At 37.0% G+C, this 19,614-nt stretch overlaps 1 protein-coding gene across 1 annotated transcript in view; it reads right to left on the bottom strand.

Annotated features, from left to right (window-relative positions):
* Positions 1-19,614, bottom strand: part of DNAH5 (dynein axonemal heavy chain 5) — a 138,913-nt gene that overhangs the window by 102,102 nt on the left and 17,197 nt on the right. The window contains exons 10-21 of the mRNA XM_052781603.1: positions 19,363-19,485; positions 17,271-17,486; positions 14,426-14,533; positions 13,604-13,689; positions 12,525-12,846; positions 7,772-7,978; positions 5,906-6,077; positions 4,478-4,623; positions 3,161-3,320; positions 2,421-2,663; positions 1,400-1,590; positions 1,218-1,317 (exon numbers count right to left, since the gene is read on the bottom strand). Of these exons, the coding sequence (XP_052637563.1) occupies positions 1,218-1,317; positions 1,400-1,590; positions 2,421-2,663; positions 3,161-3,320; positions 4,478-4,623; positions 5,906-6,077; positions 7,772-7,978; positions 12,525-12,846; positions 13,604-13,689; positions 14,426-14,533; positions 17,271-17,486; positions 19,363-19,485 (2,074 nt within the window). The remainder of the gene's footprint in view (positions 1-1,217; positions 1,318-1,399; positions 1,591-2,420; positions 2,664-3,160; positions 3,321-4,477; positions 4,624-5,905; positions 6,078-7,771; positions 7,979-12,524; positions 12,847-13,603; positions 13,690-14,425; positions 14,534-17,270; positions 17,487-19,362; positions 19,486-19,614) is intronic.

Raw genomic sequence — 19,614 nt, 5'->3', positions numbered from 1 at the left:
TTCAGGAAATGCTTCATCTAGGTACTCTGCCATATTTGGAACAAGTCCCACTGCAATCTTTCAAATATAACCTTTCATTTTCTCTCACCCCTCCCCAAGGTTTACCCTATACACTTCACCTAAGTGACTTACTGATACATCAGCACTGAGCAAATCCATAAATATTTTTGTTTTCTGAAATAATGTGGGGTAGACCACAACTGAGAATTTAAAATACAAATGAACATTAAATCTGAGAAGATGATCATAGCCAGTTCTCAAAAGGAAAGAAAGATAAAAGTAAGGTCAATAAGTTTGCAAATTGAACTTACCATCATTTCTTATTTCATCTCGGGCAAGAGGAATTCTTAGTTTTGAAAGAACAATTTCATTTCTTAGCCAGTTCAAGTATTACTTCCCTACTTTTTAGGTATATAAGAAGGAGCTAACCTAAATAAATTCAATATGTTTAAGTACCTGAAGTACGAAGTAGAACAATTAATTTGGCTTGATTCTAAACCATTTCAGATGAATCATTCAAGAACCATCTTGAATCAGAACTTCATTCAAGAAAAACCCAGCAACCAAAGGTACCATCTTAAATCTCCTTGACTTAATGCATTCAACAACTTAATTCCATGTCAGATTACAAAACAGTTTAAGATCCTTTTAGAAACTTTAGTCTATTCTATCCTCTACACAATCCTCTCTCCACCCATACTGCAATTAATGTAGACATTTCTATTCAATACCAGGTTTTAAGTTCATCTTACCCTTCTTAAAGGAATTTCAGCACAAGTGTTAAGATGCCATTTGAACATGCCAAGTCACAAACCACACTGGCAAATCATGAAAGATCTTTTATGTAGCAATAGTGACTGTAATTGTTTTCCATACTCACTCACAATTTCTCATATGCTGCCCAAGTTGACACCCTGACAGCTTTTCACATGCTGCAGGTAGGACCCAAAGCAGTACAACATTGAGAGGCACAAAAAATCCCCCTTACTAAAATCCACACAAAGGCAAGTATCTTCAGGCAAGCCTGGTTTCTAATCACAAAGAGAAGCTCTGGCATTGTTATTATATCCTGTTTCTCCTCTGAGGTAGTTTAAAAATCTATGAAGTCTTCATTCTACCGCTTTTGATGCATTTTGTATTTAATATCCTTTAACGCATTCTGTATAAATCACATTTACCTAACATTCAAATTGAGTGATGTCAGAGTTTATCATTACCAGAAATGTTTTTCTTTCCAGTCTCTTTCATTCCATCATCAGAATCACTGTCTCTGCTCTCGCACTGCAACACAGCCACTTTTCTTCCTAACATTTTCTTCTGGGGAAGAAATAAAATTTAATTTTCTATTTGCAGTAGTTTTGAAACATTAGTTTTAAGTAAGGCTGTCAAAGACACAAACCTTGGATATTCTCTCCTTACTCCACTGTCCAACTCCTTTCATTACTTTCACAATACTATCTACAGCTTTATTGAGCGTCTGCTGTACCTCATCCAAAGAGGGTATCATGACAATATTAGGGATAGATAGGTTAATACTAGTCCTAATTATAGGTTGAGCACTTTTTTTCTCCTTGGAAGCACTGTGATTTCCTAATAAAAGACAAAAAAAAACAACAAAAAAAGTTTTTCACATTTTTTTCAAGACATCAAACTAGGCATTGTAATGATATAAACCAATAAATATATCCTAGTGTTGAGTATCAAGTGTAATTTCTTAAGGAAAAAAAGATTCCTGAGTAATTTACAAGATGTACTGGTACAACCTATAGCAGCACAAGCAAAAACAAAGTGCCATGCTATTTCTCTCCATGAAGCTCCTCTTTAACTTGTTCTGTGCAGCTAAACCCTGTTTAGCAGAAAACTTTATCTGGCCTGTACTCCCAGTCAGCATATTAAACTGGGCACAAAAACTCCTTAGAATCTCATAATATTGTATGTCTTATATGCTATACAGACCAAATACAAATGCCTTTATTTTAGTTTCTTAAAAGTACCTAACAAGAAAACACTTCAGAAGAGTGTTCCATCATAACGTGTAGAAAGATCTGAAGGCAATCAGTAAGAGAAAGAGAACACACCTCTTTCTCTATTGTTTTTTTCATACAGTTTCATGTAAAAGCCAAGGTCAAACAGGTAACCACTTATCAAGTCCAGCTCCAAATATAGTATCCACCTTCATAACAGTACCTTCAGTCCTAAGAGAAACAGCATCACAATGACACATTCCTACTGTCAGAGGAAAAAAAATTCCTTTGGAAATATACCATGTTGTCAATTGTGATTTGACAAGACAGCTTATTCAAGTCCCTTTGTTTTCCCCTCTTTTACGTATGTGGCTCTTTTTTTTTATAGGTCTGGGATATTACATTTACATATTTCTTTTTATAGGCTAAGAAAGCAAAGTACTGCAATAGGGCCACCTAAGAAGTTGATCACGGAAGATGCATGGATGCGCTTGCGTATGGTCTCCAGAGCATTTCGAGTGACTTTCAAAAGGGCGTCAATATTACAGTGATTGAAGTAGGAAAGCAGTTCATTAGCTTCTTCCTCTAACAGTTCCAAATCTGTTCTCTTCCTCTTTGTTGGAGGAGACAGTCCAGCCCATATCTCACTGGAATTGTGGGAGTAAGCCAAGCTTTTTGATCTTCTATCCTCTTCTGTTGCTAAAACATCATAAATAGTTAAATTGATTTAAGGGACTTGAAAACACAATAAAGCAGCACCTCCACGGGTGTCTGAAATATAGCTAAATTTTACAGATGTGTAGATTATACTCATTTGTAATCTGTACCTCCATGTAACAGTCCTTTTACTCTTATTCACTTTCTCTACTCAGTTCAAATTGGCATGATTATCACCAAAATTTAGATGTTATTTCTTTATTTCTTCTCTAGGAAGTCCAGCAATTAACCAAGGCCTGTAAGTAGCTGCTCCTATGGCATTAACATTTCAACATGCAAATTAAGACTGATAATACAGAGCTATTTTGCAGATGAGAGATGATTGTTAGATGATCCGTTATCCAGGCAAATTCAAACAAAAGTCTTCAAACATTACATACTGATTGATACTTCAGCCAGCTAAGCTACAAGGTCCCCCAACACATACTATCAGCATGCAAAAGAAACATGAGCACAGAGCTACAATTCAATCTTCTTACCTGTGTTTTTTCCCCTTATTTCACCAGCGGCTACAACTGACTTGTCTTCTTTTCTGGCCTGTACCTCAGTGTCAAGTAACATGTTAATCAGCTCATTAGCAGCGTCTTCCACCAGCGAGCTTTTTAAATGTAAAGTCCGAGAACCTTTTACACAGAGCTCCTGTTATCAAACCAAAACAAACCTCTGTTCTTATCTTCCCAGTTCTCATGTCTATTTCAGTCATAGCAGCCTTTATTAACACAGATGTCAAGGCCTCAGATTTGTAAAAAACAAGATCAATACACAACATTATTTTTAAATTGGTTTGTTCCAAACTATCTAGTGTTGGATTCTTTGTTGTGCCAAACAAGACATCATAAACGTCTTTCAAAATTGCTATGGCTTGTTTCCTAAATCACATGACTCATCCATAGTTAATATCATGAGTCAACATTTATAAAGCCTAGTTCCAATAAAGGGCTCCAAAAGCAAGTGCTTCTTAATTTTCTTGACTTTCCAATGCAGATATGGAAGATTAAACCTTTCTTTTAATTGCTGCCATTTTACATTACTTGGCTGTGCCATAAGGAGTATTAGCCAATCATATTTCCTATTTATAGCTAGACAAGAGAAAAATCTACCAAAAGCTGTATTTATGATTAGAATAAACAAGAAAATTACTGAGGGAAGAAGGAATCAAAGAATGAGATTTAATAAAACTCAGAAATATATTAAATCAGCTTTCTAGCTGACTAATAACTTACATGCTTACAGTTAATCCATCTCAACATAAAAGTATTTTGATGGGGTGAAGGAAGGGGCTTTTCCCAGAATGCCTTCACCCAGGTATTTCTGAGTATATTTTGCATATCCCATTACCAACTCAGGAGAGCTTGAGATTAACAAAGATATTCAGTACGCAATCATTTCCATAATATTTACTCTCCCAGGCACCGAAGTGCACTTGTTATGGAGCTATTCACATGCATCAGATGAGCGATTCCCTTATTTAAAGGCACTAACAAGCACCAATGACAAAAAAGACACTATCACAAAGGAAAAACATTTAAGTTGAGTGATATCAAAGCATAAAAGAAGTATCATACAGTAGTTGGCCTGACATTAATAAGCTCAGAAAAGAAAATCTCAGGTCAGACCTCTTTGCATTTGGTATTTTTGTTCCTTTTTAAGGTTCCAGGCAAGCAAGTGGGGATTTCCTTATTTCAGTTTCCCACATATGGTTCATTAATTCCACACTGTTTTTATCTCATAAAAAAGGAAAAATATCTTAATGCAAAGTCATTGAACTCTTCTTTATGAAGTTTTTATCTAATAACCTTAGTCTTTTGGAGAAATTCCTCACAGCTCAGTGGTTCATCTTCTGGCAACATACAGAGCAGCACTCTATTCATATCTTGAAGGACAGCATCAATGCGAAATTCAACCAAGTCATTCACTCGATCAAGCAGTAACTCCAGCCCAGCTTTTGAAGCAAACAGAATATTCAAGTCAAGCTTAAAAGTTTGAAACAATAGTCTTTGCAGAGCCCTCCTTAAATTTTTATTTCAACAAACTATCACCTTTAATTTTATATGGATTCTACACCTTAACCAGCTTACTTCAAACATCTAAACTTTTATGGCAACATTCACCACTGAAGTCATAATTAATTTTTTGCATACCATATGCTCATCTAGCATATGCTATGCATATCCTAAAAGATAATAGGTGAAATATAATATATGAGATGAGCTTAAAGTATATGCATTTCAAATACCAAGACATTAAAATTCAACTGAGGTCCAAGAATACCGCTCCTTCTCCTATAGCTTGAACTAGTTACCACTTGGAGAACCTACTAGCAACAGAAGCTTTTGACAAATAAAATGTCTTCTCACTTTTTTTTTTTTGATGGATAGACAAGTTATAGTTAACAGAAAACAATCACTAGAATTTTCACAGTTTAATAGCAATTCGCTTTCAATGCTGAAATTGAAATAGCAGCAAGGTGCCTGTTCCAGACTCAAACTACTTGTATTATTCAAAATTAAATTGAGTGTAACGTCAGGTTAGCATCCAAAATGCATTTTAATTTGCCATTTCAAATAAAGAAAATTCCCACTATAACTACTTACATCATTTCAAAAAACAAAATCTGTTTGATAGAGTAATTAAGCTGAAGCAAAAGGAACTTGGTATCTTCAGAAACAATATGCATCTTGGTGCAGTCTTCTGATAATCTTTTGAAAAGACTACAAGATCATCTGTTTTCTAAAGCTGTTGCCCAAAATGTGGGTGCATTAAAAGAGACTGATGTTAAAAAAAAAAGTTAATATGAAAAGCTCTTGAGCAGTGACAGTGCCAACTCAGTCAAGATATTATTCCCTGAGAACTTGTTTTGTATATTACAGAAAAAAAAGGCAAGATTGGGAAAACTCTGAAACCTAGGAGCTCTTTTCAAAAGTAGCTATCACTCTTTGAATTCAGAACACACAGGACCTTTTGCACACTACTTAATGCTTGGTTTAATCCTAACTGCCATCCCATCCATATTAGTAAAAATTTGACAAATATGCAAGACAAAAAGAAGGTGTTCTTATAAAGCAAGGGTTTCATGAAGTACAGGACAGGTGAAAGTTCTGATTTCTTTCATGTATAAGTCAATTAAGTGCAAACCATATAAAGCATAATAAGCTTAATAATATAGCTTGCATTTGTATAGAAACAAACAAGCATAAGTTAATGGAAGGAGGCAAGTGACTTACCTAGCTTGTAAAAAACCGTATTAATATATTTCTCAATATTCAAGGATGTCCAGGTCAGTAACATTAGGCCTGGCTGGATAGCATCATCTACATTTGCTAACTGAGGAGCCATCAGTTTTTCAACAGGGTGTTGTATTTTCAGTTTAATTCTTTTATATTCTGCCAGCATCATCTGAAATAAAGACAATGAAAACATTGGTTAATATACACTGATTTGAACTACTTCACATACACATATTTATCACAACTTAAATGAAGAAAATTCCTCTGCATATACATCACTGAAATTATTAAGAAACCATAACTAATCGTTTAGGAAATGTTTTCATTATTTTTGGCAAGAGTTCACTATTTGTTGCTCTTTATAGTAATGCGAATACTACCTGACATGGAAATTCATCTTTGTAGATTGTACTGGTTTTGGTTGGGATGGCACTGAGTTTTTTCACAGTGGTTCATGTGCTGCGTGTTTTCGATTTGTAACCAAAACAGTGCTGGTAACACACTGATGTTTTGGCCTGTTGCTGAACAACGCTCATACAGCATTGAGGCCTTCTCTACTTCTCACACTGCCCCACCAGTGAGTAGGCTGGGGACACACAAGAAGCTGGGAGGGAACACAGATGGGACAGCTGACCTCAACTGACCAAAGGGATATCCCATACCTATAGCATGATGCTTAAAAATAAAAGTAGGGGGAAGAAGGAAGGGGGACATTCCGAGCTACAGCATTTGTCTTCCCAAGTAACCGTGATACAGCCTTGCTTGCCTGGAGATGGCTAAACACTAGCCTCCCGATGGGAAGTAGTAAATTAATTCCTTACTTTGCTTTGCTTGCGCATACAGTTTTTGCTTTCCTTGTTAAATTGTCTTTATCTCAGCCCACATGTTTTCTCTTTTAACCTTTGGATTCTCTCCCCCATCCCACTGCAGGAGTAAGCAAGCATCTGTGTGGTGCTTAGCTGCCTGCTGGGGTTAAACCACAACACAGAACAAGGTTTGCAAGTGTCAGTCTCTAAATGTTCTCTCCTGTTCCAGGAGACAAAAAGTCCAAGGAAAAACAAAATGCATCTAAGTCAACTTTTCAGCAGTTTTATTAGACCAGCCTCACCAGAACTTTAATATGGTATTTGGTTTCTAATGCATCTTTAAGCAGCTGATCTAGTTTCACATGTTTTGCAAAAAACAACCCTTGCAATAACTTTATGACTTAATATGACATTTTTTTTCTTATTTCAGAATCAAGTAGCCCTTTGAAGCTATAGTTTTCTGGACAGCTATCTTTGAATCGTCATCTTGAGTCATCAGGAACCTTATCTGTTCATAGGCAGGCAAAATGATCCAAAGGATTTAAAAGATGAGAGAAAGGGAAGTTTTAGTTTCTCTTTTTTAATTCCACAGACATCTGTGTAAAATACTGGTGCAAGAACTATGCTACTACTGAAATGAATGCTTTACACTTTTTAAAGGCATACCACCTGTTCCTCCCTCCCAGCTATCCTCTCAGAACTAAGTGTATCCAATGGTGACTCCATTATTGGATGACAGATAAATTGCTTATCATTCAGAAAGCATGCAACAGAGCAAGGCATCTTGTCAGCCTCCTTTCCCCCCTATCCTCATCTCTTTCCCAAGCTCTGCAGAGCTTCTCTAAACCCATGCATCTTTGAAGTGACTTCACAGAAAATACAAAGCCAAGAAATTCTTTTAAGAGGTGCCTCAAGGCAGTCATAAAGGTAAAAAATAGATTTGCCAGTGTTTTCTTAATGCATAATAGTTGTTCTTCATTTTTTCTCTTCCATATGTATAGAACCTAGACACCTTAATGTATGCTACACCTACATAAAATAACTAAAATAAACCCACATGCAAATTGTTGACAATCTTCTTATACCAGTCTCTCTTCTGTTGAATAATACTTGCAAATGGTGGGATTTCAAGGCACATGTGAGCCATGCAATCTGTTTCTCTGATGAAAGTTAATATTTGAGGGTCAAAATTCACAAATAATTCTCCTGTTTCCGGAGCTTGTACCAAGAGAGATGCCTGAAGTCCTCTTTTAGTTAATTCAATCTGCAGGAAACAAAGTCATCATTCCTGATCAGACAAGCCAGTACAACAAAATACTTTTTTTGGACATAAAAATCACTTTAGCAGATGCTAAAATCAGGTATTGCTGACAATAAAGATCAATATGGTAGGAATCAACAAAACTTTAACAACACAATCTGTACATACCCAAATGCTTAACTATCAGATTAACTGTTCTTTATCCAACAGACATTTTTCTGTTGGTTCTTGGATATCATAAGCTGCATTTCAGAGCCCAGAGCCATAGACTTTCTTCAATCCTCTTAAATCTGAACTCTCACTTCCTTAAAACTTATTGCACATTCTGCAATAAGGCTGCACACAACCTCCTTGATGAACTAAATTATTCTTGGATAACTTCTTCAGACATCTTTTGAATAAATTTATCCTCATTTCTCCTTTTGCTTGTTTTCCACTACCTAACAGATATACCACACTCCAATCTTAATGGAACTCCTAATTATATCCAACCTCTGGGCAAACTTTTTAAAAAGACTAAAATTAATGTTCATTATAGATTTTTTTAATTCTTAAAAGGGAAAGCTAATCACACTCTATTGGCTTTTTAATATTAGAATACCATTTGTTCTTCACGTAATTAGAAGGGAGAGAATTCATAAGACCACCACACATAGAAAACTGGGCTAATACCAGGAAGAAGTCATGCCTTAGATAGAGAAATCTTTCTTACATGAAAAAACTTTGCTGCTATTCCTATTTTCCAGTTGTCCTTTTGCTGACATAATTTTATTGTTCTTTATTAACTTCTCAAATTTCACGTATCACACTACATTGAGATGGACCTTGTTTTTAAGCAATAGTTTCAGAACCCATTGGTTTCTTTCAGTGTACTTTTTTCTTTTTTTATGGAACACACACTGAAAATTTGCACTCCCTTTCAATGTCTAAAATATAGTTGACTATACTGCTTGCTTCAGCTGTATCATGTATTATCATGACATTTTACACAGCACTTTTCAAGAAATCATCTAATCAAGTTTTGCCAGTGAAGTTGTCATGCTCTATCCACTAGCATCAAAGTCACTCAGCACAGCTGCCTTAAATAGGAGCTGATTTTTTTTCTGCAAAGTTCACCAGCAAATCTTACTGCGATCTTCTTTGGACTTCAGACTCATTATTCCCACTAGCAATCTATTCCTCTCCCATTTATGGTTTTTTCGTGTAATTTTCATTATTAAGGTAACAGAAATTGGTAACAGAAATAAGGGGCACATTGAAGGCAAAGTCTTACACTGCCATGAAATTATGTTAACTTTCACACTTCCCGGTATTTTACTATTTTAATATGCTCAAGTTGAACATCAGTGGCTATGGCACAAAAAATAATGGCTTTAAATCTTATGCTATTAAAGAAAGTGGATAAACAAGGTGGTAACCATCCAGTAACATATAAAAAGGGGGCGGGGGGGGAATGATCAGAAATATCAGAACATGCCACTAAGCTTAACTATTTCCACTGTATAGAAAAATAAAAAGTAGTAGGAGCTACAGCCCTATTTCTGTTGCATTTGTATTTCCCACAGGACACTTGCCCTCCTCTCGTTTTTTTTTTGTTCAGGAGTAGAACAGGAGCTCCACCTTGTGTTCTACGACACTCATGTCCACATCCATCTGCACTCGTTGCCACAGTAAGACTACTGAACAGCAGTCCCTTTTTTTTGCCATATCTGGTAGACACGCATATTGATGTTAACATGGATATACGGATATACTTTTCATGTATTTGCAGGGCACGTGTGCTCGTTTCAAAACTTTGAAATTGTGTTTAAGCCCACCTCCTTTTGTTCCCACCTAATAAGTATAAGGTTCGATAATGCTCAGCAAGTTTATGTGGCTGCCACATGCAATTTGACTCTGCTACAGGAGAAACCAGATGCTTACTTTTAGCACAGAACAGAATCAGATCACAGATCACTAGGACCTCTCAAAGAAAGGCACCAGTTCAGGGGAGATGCCTCGGATGTTACAGTCATTTTGTAAAAGATGAAAGGAGAGTGTACTCGACAACTCCATCAGGCATGGTACGTGTCAGAAAATCTGATCACCAGATCATCTAGCCAAAGGAGACAGATATTGCCCCACATGAAGCATACATCCTCCTTAAACGTTACAGCTGAGACAGGGAATATATCTTAAAAGTGCCCAGGCAAGGACATGATATCCTTAGCAGGTACAATTCAGTGAAAGCTATTATCAGTATACTTGGAACAATGCAGCTATCCAGCACAGTACTGGCATCAAAACAGAAACTGAGACCAAGATAGAAACACTAAACAAATGCCAAAGGCTTCCTGAAGCATCACAATTCCCTTCCATAAAACATGAGGGATGCATATACCAAACCAGCTCTGTGAAGAGCACGTGAAATCAAAGATGGGCTTCTCAAGTTACCAAATAAGCATTTGAAGTTAAAGACATTTCCAAGTACAACAGTGGCAATTTTCATTACTGCCCAGGAGGACGACCAATTATACAGAAGTCAGTAGTGCCAAACTTAGATCTGATGTACCTGAAACATAATCTATAATGAAAGAACAGTTGAAGTAATACTCTTCAGGTTCCTTGATTCCCAACTGGCAGTCAACACCAGATTAATCATCAGTAACATATAGCCAGCACCAGAACCAAGGCAATCTGAATACAACATATTACACAACCTCTAATATTGTAGTCACTTCTCCTGTTTTACTATACCAAATTGACACAAACACTCCCACCTACAGTATCAGACAATCAAATCTGATAATCCTTTAAACCTTGATGGCAAATGCAAGTGTGAAGGGGAAAGGAAGAGTCAGGAAATCTTGGTATATTCAGATTGGACAAGAGACAGCAGGAACCTCTGGTCTCGGGTCTGGTGTAAGACTAGCTTTGAGAAGACTGGTGTTTGTCAGCACCACAGATTTTCACATTATACAAAAGTTGGAGCTGAGCTCCAAGGACAAAAGGCAGATGCGGTGCTAATTGTGCCACCACCTTCAAAACAGTCATCTGGACATTCTGGTCCTCCTTTTTGAGATTTGAGAGGCTGAGACCATTTTTTCTACAACACAGTCTTTGACAAGGCAACAAAGAAACTGGAGCTGGAAAATATGCCAATAGGATAGCAGAAACTTGCAGAGATTTCATGGCTATAAAGTAGTCCCTGCAGAAGCCATCTGATAGTATGAAGGCAGCCTATGGTCTTTGTTCTATGTACAAAACCCAAGAGGGCAAAATCAGTCAAATGAGATTTAGATCTTAAGGTAAACCATGTTTTCTGAAAAATATTCATACTACAAAGCGTTCTGCCTTACCAAATGGTTGATAGGAAATGAAATGGCTCTGTACTGTGTCTGGCTGAGACAGAGTTAATTTTCTTCATAGCAGCTTGTATGGTGCTCCGTTTCAGATTTGTAATCGAAACAGCACTGATAACACACTAATGTTTTAGCTATTGCTGAGCAGTGCTTGCACAGGCCTTCTCTGTTTCTCACTCTGCCCCCTGCAAATGAACAGATTGGGGGGTGGGAGGGAACAAAACCAGGCAGATGTACCAAAATAACCAAAGGGATACTCCGTGCCATATAACATCATGCTCAGCAATAAAAAGGGAGAGGCAGACGTTGAGGGGGGTAGCCATCTTTCGCCCTGGAACTGGCTGGACATTGGCCTACCCATGGGAGGTGGTGAGTGACTGCCTTTGCAACACTTACTTTGTTTTCTTTCTCTTCCTCCACTTACTAAACAACTTCTCATCTCAGCCCACAAGTTTTCTTGCTTTTACTTTCCCCCCTTCTTCCCTGCCTGACTGGGGGTGGGCAGGGGGAAGCGAGCAACTGGTTGTGTGGTGCTTAGCTGCTTACCAGTGTTAACCCACATCTGGCTTAAAACACTCGTGTACCAAGTATGCTATTAGTTCTACAGGATGCTCTATCTGTTGAGACTGGATGCTTTTTACATGTACATTCACTCAGAGCGTACCCATGGATTGTCACTCAAAAACCAAACCATATTGTCCAGACCAGAGGAAACCTCTGTCTGCTTTTACCTTAAGCTAAGCAGCTGAGAGAACTCCTCTCCCCATACATGAGCTTCTCGCACCAGAGTCAGTGGGACATGGCAGAGACAGAGGGGCAGCTAAGGCTACCACTGAATCTTCATTACAGATTTCCATAATAAATATTTTTCATTGTAACTTCTTAGTTATAATGAAAGTCTTTCAATTGCTCCTAAATTCAGCTACAGGCAGTAAGGCACTGTTCATTAACAGAAACAGTTTCTTACAAAGTACCTTTTCTTAATCCATCCCTCACTTAAGAGGCATCCTAAGTCTACAGCTTAGCATACCTGACTACTACTATTAACCAGACATTCCTTCACACTGCTGTAACGCAGTGTTTCACTGAGGCCTGAAACAACAGCAATCCAACCCAGTCTATAAAGCTAGATGTTATTAGTCTACCAGCAACAAAAATCCACCACATTTTTTTAAAACAAATATCCTAACCAAAATCAGCTGTTTTACCTGCTGAAGCCATCCCCTGTGGTAGATCACCTCAAACTCCGTAAGAACTTTTGCTACTCTGTTGTAGTTGTGGATTATGCACTTGCCATCTGGTGTTCGCAAAACAGCTGGGCACTGCTGGAAACACTCCATGGGTTCCTGGATCCTATGGAATAAGTGGCGTGCCCACAAGATCTTACCAGCTATCGGAGGCAGATTACGAGCCAGTGGAGGGTCCTGCTTCTGCCTAGTGTAGATCTTACAGACTGTTTCTATGTCAAGACCGTATTTTTGAAGTATTTTCTGATACTTTTCATCAATGCCAAGATTTGGGATTTGTAATCTGCTTAGAAAAATAATAATCATTAAAAAAAATTCCTTCAATACTACTGAAATTCTTCGGATGCATTGTTGGAAAATACAGTTGTTCCAGATTCTCTTGCATTCTTTAGAAAATAACTACTGTAGCAGCAGAGTTTTCACTAAAGCTTGAACAAATGCTGTCACAACCTGATTCCGAGCAACCAAGATTTAGACCAGATGATAAAAGTTTCCAAGTAAGCCCACACATTTTCTGTTTTGTCACTGTTTTCAAACACTGAGCTAAAATTATGTGCAGCAATCTGTAACCAATCCACCACTAGCAGACTACTCCATTAAACAGAATATTATAAGAATATAATTGCTGCCTTGCAACAATGTGAATTTATCAAGACAAATTTTACTGTTTCTTAATACAAGCATTTTACTCTCTCCTAACTGCACTGTGGTAACAAATTAATGTCATTGTTCAAGGACAAAGCTAAGGCAAATATGCTAACAGCCATAAAGTATTCCTGTACTTATGCTAATTTTTCAAGTAGTTCAAAGTCCACTTATATTTTGCATTTTCCGATACAAAAAATATGGGTTTTATTCATCCACACTGCTGAGAAGACATCCCTTAACAGAGCTGAACAGTTCAGTGAGAGGAGGTCAAGGGGTTTTTTGTTTGTATTTAAGAAGATGCCTCCTGCTCTGCTCCCCCCACTTCCCACCATCCTCAAAGTGTTATTTCCATTGCCTGGCAGAATTCTAGCTATCTAGATAGGACATAATACCTTTCAAATTTCTTCAACATACTCAGTGCTCTTTCAGTGTTCAGAATATTTTCAAAGGTGATGTCCATGAAAATCCTTAATTGACCCTGAAGGAGAACAAATAATTCTACAGCAGAGAACTACATAAGGCACACACCTCAAATATGCCAATTATTATTTGACAGGATTTATCATGCACTATATTAGAACATATTTTTTTTAGATGAAAGTAACCTCAGTAAGTACCAATTTTCCCCTTCTTCCTTCCCTCAAGAATTAAATAAAATACAACAAACTTTCAAGGCATTTTCCTTCCGAGTTCCCACCACAGCTGTGCAGCCAACAAAAGCTTTTGTACCCTCAAATGTTCCACCATGCTGAGAGCCCTCAAAGAATGCTTGCTTGCCTCTTCGGCAGCCACACTGAGCCAAGCATTTATTTTAATTTTTTTCTTCTACAGATACCCTTTCCTTCCACCAGCTTGTGATTTCAGAACTATGGGAAAGTTAATTATCTTATTTGTGCTATGTTCCCATTCACCCAATGAAATCATCCATTTTTGAGTTATTCTTACTAGCATAACCTCCAAATAAAATACACTAATGAAAACTCCTTTTGTTGGAGGCCCTTAAGGCCCCTTCCAGCCTATTCCATGAAACTGGTCTGAAAGTTAGATAATAAATGCAAGCTTTAAAGTGGAGATACATTAGAATAATTTTTCAATTTCAGAATGCAAACTTTGAAATTTGCGTAATTTCTTTGGTGGTAACTCAGAGGGAGGTATTTTTGTTTTCCTAAGGATTTATCAGTAAATTGAATTCTTATTTGAATCACAAAACCTACATGAAGATCATTTATCTCTTTGCAAAACTCTTCATAGTCTTGGTCAAAATCAGTCTTCCGTTGATCCAAGAAATTGTAAGGTCTTTTCTTCATGATGTCAATAATGCTCTAAACAGTTTCAAAAAAAAGAAAATTATCACCAAAAAATTGTCTTACCAAAAAGACTTACCACACCAAAATTTGTAGCACAACAGGCTGTGCACATCACATTTTACCTTTGCCACTAGTTACCAGTATTTTCTGAGCAATATAAGGAAACCACTTAAATGACATATTTGCAGGAAACAAGCTAGTGCAGTAGCCATATGAATTTCATTTATATTATTTAGTTCTGTTTTAAGTCAATTAACTGACAGAAAATTCAGACTCTTTTCATCAGACATTTGTTACCCATTAAATATTATCTCATGCAGAGGTTCATTATTTCTATTTAAAAGTTAACAAATTTCAACATAGGAAAATATTTTCAGTAGTATTTTCCATGTCTTTAAATTAACAGATTCCATAGAAAATAGGACCATTCAAAAGTCACAGTAAGATGCAGCGCATCACCCACACAGGACTTCCTATTCCTGTCTTCTCTTACATAGCTGCTGCCCACTCAAATGAAAGTACATCTTAATCAGCATCTCCCTCGAGCTGTACACACAGTTAAAGGATTTCTAATGATCAACCACTGTTCAACATCCTAGTAGTTTGCCACAGTACAGCTATGAAGCTCAACATATTTTCAGCACAGCAGACTTCCACCATTTTATTGTAACTCAACTGAACTTCAGTTTTATTGCTTTGCTGTAAATAAAAACTTCATCTTTTCCTCTAAAAACAAGCAAATCCTAGATAGTAACTAAGTAGTAAAGCATAACTGCAACATAATAACTTCCTATTGTAAAACTTTTTCAAGTAATATAATCAGTCACATAATTATAGCTATGGTCCATACCAAATACTTCAGTACCTCAATTTTGACACTGTTAAAGTGCAATCACTTTCTGCCCTTCATACATACTATCCAGAACCTTCCATGCAGTATTTTCTACCCAAGCATGTATAATTTCCCCTTAACTCCCCTCCATCCCCAAATGAAACTGACTTCACCATAACTAGGTCTCACACAAAGCTCTTACTTTAGAACTTGAGTACTGCAAGAGATAATGCTGACTATCTGTATAGAGTGTGCAGACTGCATCACAGCCTGGGCTAATGGTCGCACGCAGCTTTTCAAATACAAATGCCCCAAATAAACAAGATGCTTGTGTTCCAGCCTACCAAAATAGTATCTTTATAGTATGACCTGAAAATTCTCAGCAACCTGAGTTCCTGAAAAGCCTGCTGGCACAACTTTAGAGAGCAGCTCTCAGTGAAAGGAGCAAAATTTAGAGCAGCCCACACCTATCCTGCCCACGTGGAATAGTCCTGGACCAAGCTATCCTTCCAGTTGTGCCCAGGTTTCTTCTCAGATGACTATATAAGAGAACAAAGGAGAAAACTGGCCATTATGAAGGATGCAGTCAAGGAATCAAAACCCCAGACTGCAACAGGGAGTGAATCAAACCAGAATGGACCATGGAATGCTCACATTCTACCCTACAGTTACTTAACTAAAGCAAAGTGATTTATTCATGGTCATAACAAAAAGGAGAAGGACAGGGTAAAGCAAATTAGAATGCCACATTTGCCTGTACTGCCACTGTATCGCATGTGATCTCTAAAAGCAGCCTACAAACTCCACACATTGACTACTTCTGATTTAATATTTACAAGTGCCATAATTATAATAGTGCACTAAGATACACACACAATAAGGTAAGTTAACTCAGGCTCAGTAAAAGCAGGGAAAACTCTACTTGCTAGAAAAGAAAGTTAACCTCAGAAAGAAGGAAGGAAAAGGGCATGATTTAGCATATTTATATTCTTAGAATAGCTCCTTGTTGTTCAAGTCTCACTACTACTAAATAAAAGGACCAGGAAAGAAACCTGAACAGTAATACTAACAAGCAAAGGGATTTTGCTGTTACAAAAGAAAATGCCTAAATTTGAAGCGCTTTCTAGAGCAAACCAGCTAAGTCATTTCTCTTCCTCCCTCACCCTAAAGATATGAATTAACCCTTTTATCCCCCCATAAAACACAAAGCTGATGACTGTACTCTAGATCTAGAGTACGGATTTTAAGTAAAGTTAATAATCTGTTTTGCTGAAATTAAGCTCACTGTTTCCTTAATGAAACAAGTAAATCTGAGAGTCCAAGTTTTGGGGGGTTTGGGAGTTTTTCTGATTACTTATTTGAAGAAATCAAAGTTACATTTGTTTGTATTTATGCAGCACAGAAATTCAGCTACGGCTTTTTTCACCCCAAGCTGCAACAAAATCTGACTTCAGTGTCAACCACTGTGACAACAGAGCCAACCTCAACAGCAGGCACTGATCAGGTACCCCTAGATTAACGGGCAAGAGGTGAAGACAGTCTGCAATTTTGGTCACAGTATACTTTCATAGCTAGCAAAACATTTGTGAAGACAGAAAATGTTGCGCTTCTCACTTTTTCTCCTGATCGTAACACAAAACCATGGCTCCAATTACTCCTGTTACATAGTCCCCCCCATTTCGTTGCTTTTTACAATCAACTTGGATTTTAACATACCTCTTTCCCATGTCCTCCTGCCCCGTGTTCATCTTGTCTGCTCGCTTCCCCAGCAATCACATACTTACATCACTATTACACAGTAATTTTAACACAACTTACAGAGTTAGTTTTTCTCTTGATAAACACTTTTCTAATTTTCATTATTATTTATTGTTTAAAGTTCAAGTCAGACTGACAGGATACCCAAAATTTACTACTTACCTCATATTTTGTGATCATTCCTTCCAATCCCTCTATCTTAGACTCCTGTAGAACCGAGTAGGTTTTCATAGTATTGAACACATCTATTATCTTTACCAGACGTTGATAAAAGGTTTCAAATTTTCCAAAGATATACATCTCACTAAAATCAAACTGTCTTTCAGCTGGATTTTGTTCCAATTTCTCTTTCATCTTGTGAAAGCAATTTTGATACTCCTAAAACCAAAGAATTTAAAAGAAGAATGTCAAGCATATAATAAAAGGCATAATCATCAGCTAGAACAAAATTCACGCAGATATTATCCTAACTTGATAGCAAGTAGAAGTTTCATCAAGAAAGGATCATTAACATTATAAAGACAATAACAGAATTTGTCTCTGAAAACTAACCCAACAATACCATTACAGGATCACCCATTTCATCAAATGAATGAACTACACATATATGTATTGGTACATTCCATCCTTAGCTAGCGTGAAATTCTGTTCTGTCCATTTTATAGCAGGGCTTGATGTATTTACTGAATATCCAAGATGGCAACCCAGATTGCAGTTTTCAGAGACTAAAAGTAATGATTGTGTGCTAGGCAGCTTTATTGAATAATAATGTTTCAATTTTTCCAAAATCCCTTTCCAGAACAAAAACCCTTCTGAAGTTGGAATGCTGCTCCATAGCAGCATATAGTTTTCATCCACTTTCTTAACTGGGCACAAACCTTACTCCAAACATGTTATAAGTAAATTCTTCCCAAAGTCAGATTACATAGCCAACAGATTTGCTTGGAATGGTTTCTTTCAGTAGTAGTTCTCTAAAATACAATATTCATTATTTTTTAATCACATATACATATGAATAACCCCACTTGGAGATATTAATACAAAGGGCCCAGAGTTTCCTAAATTGTTAGTGCTTCAAATTTTAAGTTTTAATCTATTAATTTTCTGAAAGCTTTTAGAAGTATTAAGACTCAAATAAAAACCTAATCCTTCAACATACTTTAATGCAGCAATTTAATAATTTACTGTATCTATACAGAAATACACAAATTTACTACTCATTGCTGATGGTAAGATGTCATATAAATTTACACTAATTTGTGCTAGAACTATGCAAGATTTGTTGCTTCAGAAGTTGTCAGGATAAAGTTCTAGTCATCCAAGCACATATTACTGAAGAATCAAAAAGTAATAATGGAGAAAGTCTAATACGAACCTTCCAATATCTACATGGAGGTTATCAAAAAGACAGAGCTAAGCTTTTCACAGTAACACATGGACAGAGGCCAAGAGGCAACGGGCATAAATTGTAACAGAAGATGTTCTGACTAGATAGAAGGAGAACATCTTTCACCCTAAGGACAGTCAAGCAGTGACAGAGGTTGCCCAGCAAGGCTGTGCAGTCTCTCCATCCTTGGAGAACTTCAAGACAGGACTGGATAAAGGACTGGGCAACCAAGCTTGATCTCACAGCTGCCCCTGCTTTGGCTTTGAGCAGAAGGTTGAACTAGATACCTGCTGAGGACCCTTCCAAGTTGAATTATTCTACAATACTATGTTCTAAAGGAGGGGGGGGAAAAAAAAAATTTTAAAAAAATCCAAAAATGGTCATGGAAGCATATGCAAAAAAACAAACCACAAAAGGCTATCTTTCCAATGGGTCTATGCAACCTGAACAGCTGAATTCTTTTCAGTTCACTAAATTGCCCTTTCTGAAGGTATAGGTTATCCACACATCTCAAATATATTCAGCTCAGTAACTCCCCTTGTTTTCGTTTCTATCACACATCCCTCCTCATCACATGAGAGGACACTTTCTATAGAAACTCAGGCATGAAAATCCAAGTAATTCTCACATAAGAAGCACAGTTAATTTAGGCTAAGCATCAAAATTCTGTTTGCAGAAGATCAGCAGATACCCAGCTAAATCCCCTGTTAGCTCTAATATAAATGCTCCAGTTACAAAGGATATTTTTTAAATTGGTTCATTTCCTTTCATTATAACATTGCTTCCTCATATAAAATAGAGTTTTCCTAATCATACCCTCCTAAATCTCACTTTATATTCTGTTTTCCACATGCTCTTCCCACCTACCTGTTTAAGTCTAATGGCTGCTTGTAGCTTTTCCATAACTCTCTCCTGAGGTTGATTCCAGATGGTGGCTGTATTATTGTTTGTAATGTAAGATTTACATGCTGTGATCATCTGATTGGTCACCTAAAAGCAGTTTTAACCTTGTGAAAAAAACATTTCAAGACAAAGCAGACCTTGCCCTTCTTTCAGTCTCATCCCATACCTCTGACTCCACCAGCCTAAAGCCTGCAAAATACCAATACCAAACACGAG

The sequence above is a fragment of the Harpia harpyja genome, chromosome 1 (assembly GCF_026419915.1).
Source record: "Harpia harpyja isolate bHarHar1 chromosome 1, bHarHar1 primary haplotype, whole genome shotgun sequence".
In the NCBI taxonomy this organism is placed as follows: Eukaryota; Metazoa; Chordata; class Aves; order Accipitriformes; family Accipitridae; genus Harpia; species Harpia harpyja.
The sequence above is the reverse complement of the archived record's forward strand: the minus strand, read 5'-3'. Positions and strand labels throughout refer to the sequence as shown.